Here is a 12,143-nt window from a genome sequence, read left to right on the forward strand (position 1 = left end):
TGATGAGGAAGAAGAGGACGAGGAGGAGGAAAAGGAGGACGAGGACGAGGACGAGGAGGACAAGGAGGAGGAGGGGGAGGAGGAGGAGGAGGAGGACTAGGAGGAGGAGGACGAGGATGTGGAGGAAGAGGACGAGGAGGAGGAAAATGAGGAAGAGGATGAGGAGGAGGACGAGGAGGAGGACAAGGAGGAGGACGAGGAGGAGGACGAGGAGGAGGAAAACCCTGAGGAGGACGAGGACGAGGAGGAGGAGGACGAGGAGGAGGAGGACGAGGAGGAGGAAGACGAGGAGGAGGAGGAGGAGGACAAAGAGGAGGAGGAGGAGGACGAGGAGGAGGAGGACGAGTAGGAGGACGAGTAAGAGGAGGACGAGGAGGAGGTGGACGAGGAGGAGGAGGAGGACGAGGATGAGGAGGAGGAGGACCAGGAAGAGGAGGACGAGGAGGAGGAGGATGAGGACGAGGAGGAGGAGGAGGAGGAGGAGGACGAGGAAGAGGGGGAGGAGGACGAAGACGAGGAGGAGGAGGAGGAGGACAAAGAGGAGGAGGAGGACGAGGAGGAGGACGAGGAGGAGGAGGGCGAGGAGGAAGAGGAGGAGGAAGAGGACGAGGACGAGGAGGAAGAGGAGGAGGAGGACGAGGAGGAGAAGGACGAGGACGAGGAGGAGGAGGACGAGGAGGAGGAGGACGAGGAGGAGGAGCACGAGGATGAGGAGGAAGAGGACGGGGAGGAGGAAAAGGAGGACGAGGAGGAGGAGGACGAGGAGGAGGAGGATGAGGAGGAGGACGAGGAGGAGGACGACGAGGAGGAGGTGGACGAGGAGGAGGAGGAGGACGAGGATGAGGAGGAGGAGGACTAGGAATAGGAGGACGAGGAGGACGAGGAGGAGAAGGATGAGGATGAGGACGAGAAGGACGAGGATGAGGAGGAGGAGGACGAGGAGGACGAGGAGGAGGAGGAGGAGGAAGACGAGGAGGAGGAGGAGGAGGACAAAGAGGAGGAGGAGGAGGAGGAGGACGAGGAAGAGGAGGAGGAGGACGAAGACGAGGAGGAGGAGTACGACGAGGAGGACGAGGACGAGGAGGAGAAGGAGGACGACAAAGAGGAGGAGGAAGACGAGGAGGAGGATGAGGAGCTGGAGTACGAGGATGAGTAGGAGGAGGACGAGGATGAGGAGGAGGAGGACGAGGAGGAGGAGGACGAGGAGGAGGAGGAGGACGAGGAGGAGGAGGACGAGGAGGAGGAGGAGGAGGAGGAGGACGAGGAGGAGGACGAGGAGGAGGAGGACGAGGAGGAGGAGGATGAGGAGGAGGAGGACAAGGAGGAGGAGGAGGAGGAGGACGAGGAGGAGGAGGATGAGGGGGAGGACGAGGAGGAGGAGGAGGAGGACGAAGACGAGGAGGAGGAGGACGAGGAGGAGGAGGAGGAGGACGAAGACGAGGAGGAGTACGAGGAGGACGAGGACGAGGAGGAGGAGGAGGAGGACAAAGAGGAGGAGGAGGACGACGAGAAGGAGGACGAGGAGGAGGACGAGGAGGAGGAGGAGGAGGAGGAGGAGCAGGAAGAGCAGGAGGACCAAGACGAGGAGGTGGAGGACGAGGAGGAGGAGGAGGATCATGAAGACCAGGAGGAGGAGGACGAGGAAGAGGAGGACGAGGACGAGGACGAGGATGAGGAAGAGGATCACGAAGACCAGGAGGAGGAGGACGAGGAAGAGGAGGACGAGGACGAGGATGAGGACGAGGAGCAGAAGGAGGAGGAGGAGGAGGACGAAGAGGAGGAGGACGAGGAGGAGGAGGAGGCTGAAGAGGAGGAGGAGGTGGATGAGGAAGAAGATGAGGACGAGGAGGACGAGGACGAGGAGGAGGAGGACGAGGAGGAGGAGGACGAGGAGGAGGACGAGGACGAGGAGGATGAGGATGAGGAGGAGGAGGAGGCGGAGGAGGGAAAGGAGGACGAGGACCAGGAGGAGGACGAGGAGGAGGAGGACGAGGAGGAGGAGGACAAGGAGGAGGACGAGGAGGAGGAGGACGAGGAGGAGGACGAGAAGGAGGACGACGAGGAGGAGGTGGACGAGGAGGAGGAGGAGGACGAGGATGAGGAGGAGGAGGACTAGGAATAGGAGGACGAGGAGGACGAGGAGGAGAAGGATGAGGATGAGGACGAGAAGGACGAGGATGAGGAGGAGGAGGACGAGGAGGACGAGGAGGAGGAGGAGGAGGAAGACGAGGATGAGGAGGAGGAGGACAAAGAGGAGGAGGAGGACGAGGAGGAGGAGGACGAGGAGGAGGACGAGGACGAGGAGGACGAGGTGGAGGAGGACGAGGAGGAGGACGAGGAGGAGGAGGAGGTGGAGGACGAAGACGAGGAGGTGGACGACGAGGAGGACGAGGACGAGGAGGAGAAGGAGGACGACAAAGAGGAGGAGGAGGACGAGGAGGAGGAGGAGGACGAGGAGGAGGAGGAGGAGGACGAGGAGGAGGAAAAGGAGGACGAGGACCAGGAGGAGGACGAGGAGGAGGAGGACGAGGAGGAGGAGGACAAGGAGGAGGACGAGGAGGAGGAGGATGAGGAGGACAAGGAGGAGGACGAGGAGGAGGAAAACGATGAGGAGGACGAGGACGAGGAGGATGAGGATGAGGAGGAGGAGGACGAGGAGGAGGAAAAGGAGGACGAGGAGGAGGACGAGGAGGAGGAGGACGAGGAGGAGGATGAGGAGCCGGAGGACGATGATGAGTAGGAGGAGGACGAGGAGGAGGTGGATGAGGAGGAGGAGGACAAGGAGAAGGAGGAGGAGGAGGACGAGGAGGAGGAGGACGAGGAGGAGGAGGAGGAGGAGGAGGACGAGGAGGAGGAGGAGGAGGACGAAGACGAGGAGGAGGAGGACGAGGAGGAGAAGGACGAGGACGAGGAGGAGGAGGACGAGGAGGAGGAGTACGAGGAGGAGGAGGACGAGGAGGAGGAGGAGGAGGAGGAGGAGGTGGAGGACGACGACGAGGAGGAGGAGGACGAGGAGGAGGAGGAGGAGGACGAAGACCAGGAGGAGGAGGACGAAGAGGAGGAGGAGGAGGAGGAGGACGAGGACGAGGAGGACAAAGAGTAGGAGGACTAGGAGGAGGACGAGGACGAGGAGGAGGAGGAGGAGGACGAGGAGGAGGAGGACGAGGAGGAGGAAAAGGAGGACGAGGACCAGGAGGAGGACGAGGAGGAGGAGGACGAGGAGGAGGAGGACAAGGAGGAGGACGAGGACCAGGAGGAGGACGAGGAGGAGGAGGACGAGGAGGAGGACGAGGATGAGGAGGAGGAGGAGGAGGACGAGGATGAGGACGAGAAGGACGAGGACGAGGAGGAGGAGGACGAGGAGGAGGAGGACGAGGACGAGGAGGACAAAGAGTAGGAGGACTAGGAGGAGGACGAGGACGAGGAGGAGGAGGAGGAGGACGAGGAGGAGGAGGACGAGGAGGAGGAAAAGGAGGACGAGGACCAGGAGGAGGACGAGGAGGAGGAGGACGAGGAGGAGGAGGACAAGGAGGAGGACGAGGACCAGGAGGAGGACGAGGAGGAGGAGGACGAGGAGGAGGACGAGGATGAGGAGGAGGAGGAGGAGGACGAGGATGAGGACGAGAAGGACGAGGACGAGGAGGAGGAGGACGAGGATGAGGAGGACGAGGTGGAGGAGGACGAGGAGGAGGACGACGAGGAGGAGGAGGTGGAGGAACGAGGACGAGGAGGAGTAGGAGGAGGAGGAGGAGGAGGAGGAGGAGGAGGAGGAGGACGAAGACCAGGAGGAGGAGGACGAGGAGGAGGAGGACGAGGAGGAGGACGAGGACGAGGAGGAGGAGGAGGAGGACGAAGACGAGGAGGAGCAGGACGAGGAGGAGGAGGACGAGGACGAGGAGGAGGAGGACGAGGAGGAGGAGGACGAGGAGGAGGAGGACGAGGAGGAGGACGAGGAGGAGGAGGAGGTGGAGGACGACGACGAGGAGGAGGAGGACGAGGAGGAGGAGGAGGAGGACGAAGACCAGGAGGAGGAGGACGAAGAGGAGGAGGAGGAGGACGAGGAGGAGGAGGACGAGGACGAGGAGCAGAAGGAGGAGGAGGAGGAGGAGGACGAGGAGGAGGAGGACGAGGAGGAGGAGGACGAGGACGAGGAGGACAAAGAGTAGGAGGACTAGGAGGAGGACGAGGACGAGGAGGAGGAGGAGGAGGACGAGGAGGAGGAGGACGAAGAGGAGGAAAAGGAGGACGAGGACCAGGAGGAGGACGAGGAGGAGGAGGACGAGGAGGAGGAGGACAAGGAGGAGGACGAGGAGGAGGAGGAGGACGAGGAGGAGGAGGACGAGGAGGAGGACGAGGATGAGGAGGAGGAGGAGGAGGACGAGGATGAGGACGAGAAGGACGAGGACGAGGAGGAGGAGGACGAGGAGGAGGACGACGAGGAGGAGGAGGTGGAGGACGAGGACGAGGAGGAGTAGGAGGAGGAGGAGGAGGAGGAGGAGGAGGAGGAGGAGGACGAAGACCAGGAGGAGGAGGACGAGGAGGAGGAGGACGAGGAGGAGGACGAGGACGAGGAGGAGGAGGAGGAGGACGAGGAGGCGGAGGACGAGGAGGAGGAAAAGGAGGACGAGGACCAGGAGGAGGACGAGGAGGAGGAGGGCGAGGAGGAGGAGGACGAGGAGGAGGAAAAGGAGGACGAGGAGGAGGACGAGGAGGAGGAGGACGAGGAGGAGGATGAGGAGCCGGAGGACGAGGATGAGAAGGAGGAGGACGAGGATGAGGAGGATGAGGAGGAGTATGAGGAGGACGAGGAGGACGAGGAGGAGGAGGAGGACGAGGAGGAGGAGGACGAGGAGGAGGAGGATGAGGAGGAGGAGGACAAGGAGAAGGAGGAGGAGGAGGATGAGGAGGAGGAGGAGGAGGACGAGGAGGAGGAGGAGGAGGAGGACGAAGACGAGGAGGAGGAGGACGAGGAGGAGGAGGACGAGGACGAGGGGGAGGAGGACGAGGAGGAGGAGGAGGAGGACGAGGAGGAGGAGGAGGAGGACGAAGACGAGGAGGAGGAGGACGAGGAGGCGGAGGACGAGGAGGAGGAGGACGAGGAGGAGGAGGACGAGGAGGAGGACGAGGAGGAGGAGGACGAGGAGGAGGAGGAGGAGGACGAAGACCAGAAGGAGGAGGACGAGGACGAGGACCAGGCGGAGGAGGAGGAGGACGAGGAGGAGGAAAAGGAGGACGAGGACGAGGAGGAGGAGTCCAAGGAGGAGGACAAGGAGGGGGAAAACGATGAGGAGGACGAGGACGAGGAGGATGAGGATGAGGAGGAGGAGGACGAGGAGGAGGAAAAGGAGGACGAGGACCAGGAGGAGGACGAGGAGGAGGAGTACAAGGAGGAGGACGCGGAGGAGGAGGACGAGGAGGAGGAGGACGAGGAGGAGGACGAGGACGAGGAGGAGGACGAGGAGGATGAGGACGAGGAGGAGGTGGACGAGGAGGAGGAGGAGGACGAGGATGAGGAGGAGGAGGACCAGGAAGAGGAGGACGAGGAGGAGGATGAGGAGGACGAGGAGGACGAGGAGGAGAAGGATGAGGATGAGGACGAGAATGACGAGGATGAGGAGGAGGAGGATGAGGAGGAGGAAAAGGAGGACGAGGACGAGGAGGAGGAGGACGAGGAGGAGGATGAGGACGAGGAGGACGTGGAGGATGAGGATGAGGAAGAGGACGAGGAGGAGTAGGATGAGGAGTCGGCGGACGAGGATGAGGAGGAGGAGGACGAGGACGAGGAGGAGGAGGAGGACGAGGAAGAGGGGGAGGAGGACAAAGACGAGGAGGAGGAGGAGGAGGTGGAGGACAAGGACGAGGAGGAGGAAGACGAGGAGCAGGAGGAGGAGGAGGAGGAGGAGGAGGAGGACAAGGAGGAGGAGGAGTAGGAGGAGGTGGAGGAGGACAAAGAGGAGGAGGAGGACAAGGAGGAGGACGAGGAGGAGGAGGACGAGGAGGAGAACGACGAGGAGGACGAGTACGAGGAGGAGGAGGACGAGGACGAGGAGGAGGAGGACGAGGACGAGGAGGACGAGTACCAGGAGGAGGAGGACGAGGAGGAGGAGGACGATGAGGAGGAGGACGAGGAGGAGGAGCACGAGGATGAGGATGAAGAGGACGAGGAGGAGGAAAAGGAGGATGAGGACGAGGAGGAGGAGGAGGAGGAGGAGGAGGAGGAGGAGGACGAGGACGAGGACGAGGACGAGGACGAGGACGAGGACGACGAGGATGAGGAGGAGGATGACGAGGACGAGGAGGAGGAGGAGGAGGAGGAGGAGGAGGAGGAGGAGGACGAGGAGGAGGAGGAGGAGGAGAAGGACGAGGAGGAGGAGGAGGACGAGGAGGACGAGGAGGAGTATGAGGACAAGAAGGAGGAGTACGAGGACCAGGACGAGGACGAGGACGAGAAGGAGGACGAGGAGAAGGACGAGGAGGACGAGTAGGACTACGAGGACGACGAGGAGGACGATGAGGACGAGGAGGAGGGCCAGGAGGAGGACAAGGAGGAGGACTAGGACGAGGAGGAGGAGGAGGACGATGACAAGGAGGTGTAGGACGAGGAGGAGAAGGATGAGGATGAGGAAAGGGATGAAGATGCAGATGACAAGGAGGATGAGGAGGAGGACGAGGAGGAGGACGAGGAGGAGGATGTGGAGGAGGAGGAGGAGGAAGAGAAGAACGACGATGATGAGGAGGATGAGGAGGAGGACAATGACAAGGAGGATGAGGATGGGGAGGAGAAAGGGGAGGAGGAGGAGGAGGAAGAGGAGGAGGAGGACGACAAGGACTAGGGCAAGTATAAGGAAGATGGGGAGGAGGAGGAGAACAAGGAAGAGGAGGAGGCAGAGAAGCATGAAGAGGAGGAATAGAAGGAGGAAGAGAGAGGACCAGTACATGGAGGATTATGAGGTTGAGGAAGAGGTGGACAACGAGGAGGAGGAGGAGGAGAAGAAGGATGAGGACGAGGACGAGTAGGAGAAGGATGAGGATGAGGAAAAGTATGAAGATGCAGAGGACAATGAGGATGAGGAAGAGGAGGAGGAGGAGGAGGAATAGGAGGATAAAGAGGATGAGAATGAGGATGTGTAGGGGGACATTGAGGAGGAGGAGGATAAGGATGAGCAGGACAAGGAGGTGGAGGAGGAGGGGGAGGACTAGGATGACAAGGAGGACAAGGAGGACGAGGATGAGGAGGAGGAGGAGGAGGAGGAGGAGGAGGAGGAGGAGGAGGAGGAGGAGGAGGAGGAGGACGAGTAAATGGAGGGTGAGGACGAGGAGGAGTGTGGGGGTTTGTAATTTTCCCTTCTTTCCCCCGTTCACCCTGCCCCTTTCTTATGCGTTCCCTGTGTAAATAGTGACGGGAGACTAGTCCATTCTATAATGTCAACAAGTCTCAGTTTATTCCAAGCACACATGTACACTTATACCCGTTATAATGAAGCTCATGCATATTGCAAAACTTAGGCTCATCATTGGTGTATTAAAAACAGGTCAACCCCGCCTTTGGAGCTGTCTGAGCTTGCTTTGTTTTCCCTTACATTTATCTTTTTGCTGACCATTCTACTGTTGGGAACCAGCTTACCCAAGGACATAAGATATTATTGCTACATCTGCTATTGCTGCACTATGCAATTTTCAGCTACTGCTTCACTAACTGCAGGTAGTCATGTCCTTTCTCACGAAGCCATTCTTCCACAAAACTCTCCACATTTCTTATCATTCATGCTGTGACATTCAATAGCCCATTATCAGCAAATGTCTGTCCTGAGGGAGGATTGATTGTGGAAGAGATAAGGAAAAACTGCCCACTTAACACAGGACAACTGCCATACAGATGGCAAATAGAACACATCTTGCTTTTCAGTCAGGGACAGGAGGACACAAACAAAATCAGCTGAGAAGGCGGCACTCTGAAAAGCAAACCAGAACTGACAGAAACTGAATGGGACAGAAATCAATAATTCTGATAGTTTTACTTATTATCAAAATAAATCACACCCACCCAGCCCCACACAATTCTGATCCCACACCCTCAAATTTGGATCTCACTTCTCCCGATCACCTTCCAACCCCATCTCATCCTGGAGGCTGAGGAATTGAGCAATTTTGGCATGGGACTGAGGTGGGAACCAGCCATTTTGAGGTAGGATTGAGTCACTTTGAGGTGACAGACAAATCCACTTTGGGTTTTGGAGTGGAAAGATATGGAGAATACTACCAGATATCCCCCAAGAACCCACAAATCCTCCAGAATATGTTCCCAAACAGTAAATTCCACCTCAAATACCTCTTAAATGGTGGGACTTCTGACATCTCCGGTCAATACTCTTTTTAGTCATTTTTCAGGTGTTTTTAAGTGATAAAGACAAATCAGAAGTAAATTAGGGCCAAACCAAAACCAGAGACCCCTTGAGCATCCCCTGGACACTGGACAAAACAAACTCACCAGAAATCAAAGTTAACCCTACATAAAATGCCTTGAGGAAGATTTGCTCTTCCCACAAGTCATTTCTGATGGAAACACAAATAAATCCCAAACATGAATAGACAAACAACAGAAGCAATTCTGTGGCAATTCCAAATTTCATCAGTTCCAGCACAGCTCCAGCTCAGATGCTGGCAGGTTCCAAAAAAAATAAAAAACAAACAAAACAAAACAAAAAAACAAACAAACAAAAAAAAAACCACAACATGGAAATTTGGCCCAATACAGATTATTAAAAGGAAGGGAAAGCTCTGTATAGCTATCACAAAGGTGACAGGGACCAAGAAAATAATGCTTTTCCCCCCAAAGCCCGTGAATTCAGGAGTTATTTGGGAAATTACCTACTTGAGCTGGGCTTCTTGTAGGATTTAAGTAGCCTTGTGTTCCTCACTTTGGGGTGAATGATCCTTGTCAGTCTTGCTGGTATCATTTGGTCCCTTTCCTCCAGTGATTTTAACAGAATTTTCAAAGAAGGAAAACAAAATATTTTCTTTACACTGGCCACCCACAAGAGCCATTTTCCTCGTAAGTTCTCCCAAAAGTCACTCAGAGGAAGCTGCATCCAAGCTTCCAAGAGATCCTCCAGAAAGAGCCACAAACTCCTCAGAGGAGAGAAACATGCTGTTGTCAAAGGCACCTGGGGTCAGACAACAGAGCCCTGAACTCACTGTGTAAAATAATGTTGCAATCTGGATAATAAAATTGTTAGAGAGATGCCTCTGCCCCAATTAAGGTGCTAACAAGACCAAATCCAAAGTGGATTTTATTGAACAGTAAATGTGAGGTAGAGAGAGATGCAAAGAAAGAGAAAAGGGGAGAGAGCAAGGGAGTGACAGGGACAGAGGTCTCCCCTGGGACAGGGCAAGTGTGACATTGTCCCCTGTGTGTGTGGCCTTCCCAGGGTGGGGGTTTTACACCTGAGCCAGTTTGGGTAAGGGGGGTGGTGTTCACCCCCCACCTCGAGCAGGGATTGCCTCACTGTTTCAGGTTACAGTGTCAGATGTAACCAAAAGTGTTTTCAGTCTCCATCTCCATAAACTGTTATCAACAGGTGGGGCAGTGTTCTTTATCTCTTCCATGGCTCAGCCCTGATAACGCCCTGCAGGGGCCATCTTCTCTTAATGGGCCATTGAGTGTCACTGCAGGACTGATAAAATTACATCATCCCATTGTGGGATGCTCCGCCCAGGGGGAGGAACCAAGCATTCCTGCCTGGATATAATCTCACCATTTGCAACACCACAACCACCTTGCCTGCTGCATTCCCAGAGGACAAGAGCTCCATAACCACCACTGGACCTTCAGAGGAAGACCAGACCCTTCTACAGGATCACTGCTTTGACAGAATCACGTTCATCACTCCAGCTGGACTGCAGCCACCATTTCATCAGACTGCTACCACCACCCTGAGCAACGGGGTGTCAGGTTATATCCTGACTCTGTGAGTTTAAACCAGTGTTTCTGTATCATTGCTTTGATCTTAATTTTCTTATTCAATTGTCATTCTGGCTTAGACTGTCCCCCTGGTTTGCTTTGAAGCCAGTACAAATCTCACTGTGCTCATCACTTGTTTTCCTCCCAAAACAGGATTTCCCATACCCAAAAGTTCGCCACATGGAGAACTTTGTGAGGAAGAGGAAGATGCCTCAGGACCCCCAAGCAGGTGAGGAGGAAGTCAGTGCCCCTTTCCCCCTCTCTCCTGCTCCATCTCCCAGCCCAGCCTGGCCCCCGGCTGCAGGACAGCCCCGCTGCCGGTGCCCTCCTGCTGGGGATGCCCTGGGGGGATCTCCCTGCCCTTCCCTGTGGCATGGAGGCAAATCCCATCCTCTCCTTGTCCTTCCTCCCCCAGAGCAGGAGCTGAGGATGGAGATCAGGAAGGATAAATCCCTGCAGCAGAACCTTATGGAAGAAGCTGTTTTAAGCAACTCCACAGCGCAGGAATCCAACAGGGAGGAAAATCCCCAGCGACACCACAGGAGGAGGGGCTGCAAGGCCAGCCCAGGATGCTCTGAGGAGGAAAGATCCACTCTGGGCCAGGAAGGTGGGCAGAGCTTCAGCCAGAGCTCCAGGCAGAGCTTGGAGCTGGTGGTCCCTGAGCAGCATCATGATGGGGAGAAGCCCTACGAGTGCTCAGAGTGTGGGAAGAGCTTCAGGCAGATCAATAATCTGAAACGACACCTGATGATCCACACCGGGGAATGGGCCTATGAGTGTGGGGAGTGTGGCAAGGGCTTCCGCTGGAGCTACCAACTCATCAGGCACCAACGCATCCACACTGGGGAGAGGCCCTACAAGTGTGGGGAGTGTGGGAAGGGATTCAGCTGCAGCTCTGCCCTTGTCCGCCACCAACGCATCCACACTGGGAAGAGACCCTACGAGTATCCCAAGTGTTGTAAGAGTTTTCAGACCAGCTACAATCTCCTTGTACATCAGCGGATTCACACAGAGGAGAGGCCCTTCCGCTGCCCTTACTGCAGGAAGGGCTTCAACCGGGGAGAGGCCCTACATGTGCCTCACTTGTGGGAAGACGTTTCACAGCAGCTCAAATCTCCTCCTGCATGAGCGGATTCACTCCGAGGAGAGGCATTTCCTCTGCCCCGACTGTGGCAAGGGCTTCAAGCAAAACTCCACTCTTGTCAGCCACCAACGTATCCACACTGGGGAGAGGCCCTACTTGTGTCCCCAGTGTGGGAAGAGCTTCACCCAGAGCTCTCACTTGACCAAACACTAATGGAGCCACCAGTAAGGGAAGTCCTGAAAATTCTCCAGCTGCAGGAAGAGCTTTGTGCACTGATCCAGTTTAATCCCCCATTGGAGGACAATGTTGGGAAGAGCCCTGGTGATCCATGTTCCCTGTGATCCATGCTGGGAAGACACCTGTACCTTCTCCTGCCCCTGCCAATGACCTGATGTGGGATTGAAGAACATGAGGGTCTGGCCATGGCCCTGTCACTACATTCACTCCCACCTCAGGTCATTGCCGGGGCAGGAAAGGGACTCTCTCTGTCTTTCCCTGAGGAGACGGGTGTCCTTTCCATGCAGGAGGAAACACGTGGCCAGGAAGATACAATTGATGGTGATGTAGTTTTCCCTGTAAATAGTTTTTCTTATCCCTTCTGTTGTCAATTTTTTTTCTATTCCTGTTTGTTCCTCATCTCGTTGCTATTCCCAGTAAATTGTTTTTATCCCAGCCTGGGATCTTTCCCTTTTTTCATTCAATGGAAGGTGGGAGGGCAATGAGTGCATGCAAGGTTTTAGCGGGAGCAGGAAATTGAGAAATGCCATTCCTGAACCCCGGCCTGTGGAAACCGAGCATCCCAGCTGGTGCCAGCCCTGGTGGCCATGGCAGCAGCCTTGGGAGCGGGTCCCTGGCTGGGGCTGAGGGAACCTCTTCACTCTGGTGCCCAGGGACAGGAGTGGAGGGAGCGGCTGCAGCTGAGTCGAGGCAGGCTGAGGTTGGATCTCAGGAAAAGGTTTTTGTCCAGAGGCTGCTGGGGCACTGCCCAGGCTCCCCAGGGAAGGGTCCCAGCTCCAGGGCTCTCTGAGCTCCAGCAGCGTTTGGACAGCACTGCCAGGCCCAGGCTGGCAGTGTTGGGGTGTCCTGTGCAGGGCCAGC

The 12,143-nt window shown here is 56.9% G+C and overlaps 1 protein-coding gene across 1 annotated transcript in view; it reads left to right on the forward strand.

Annotated features, from left to right (window-relative positions):
- The window catches only part of LOC144248808 (uncharacterized), a 249,664-nt gene extending 238,406 nt beyond the window's left edge, over positions 1 to 11,258 (forward strand). The window contains 2 exon segments of the mRNA XM_077790795.1: positions 10,630 to 10,905; positions 11,111 to 11,258. Coding sequence (XP_077646921.1) covers positions 10,630 to 10,905; positions 11,111 to 11,258 — 424 coding nt within the window.
- Positions 11,259 to 12,143: the final 885 nt, after the last annotated feature.

Source organism: Lonchura striata, unplaced genomic scaffold, assembly GCF_046129695.1.
Source record: "Lonchura striata isolate bLonStr1 unplaced genomic scaffold, bLonStr1.mat Scaffold_91, whole genome shotgun sequence".
Lineage (NCBI taxonomy): Eukaryota > Metazoa > Chordata > Aves > Passeriformes > Estrildidae > Lonchura > Lonchura striata.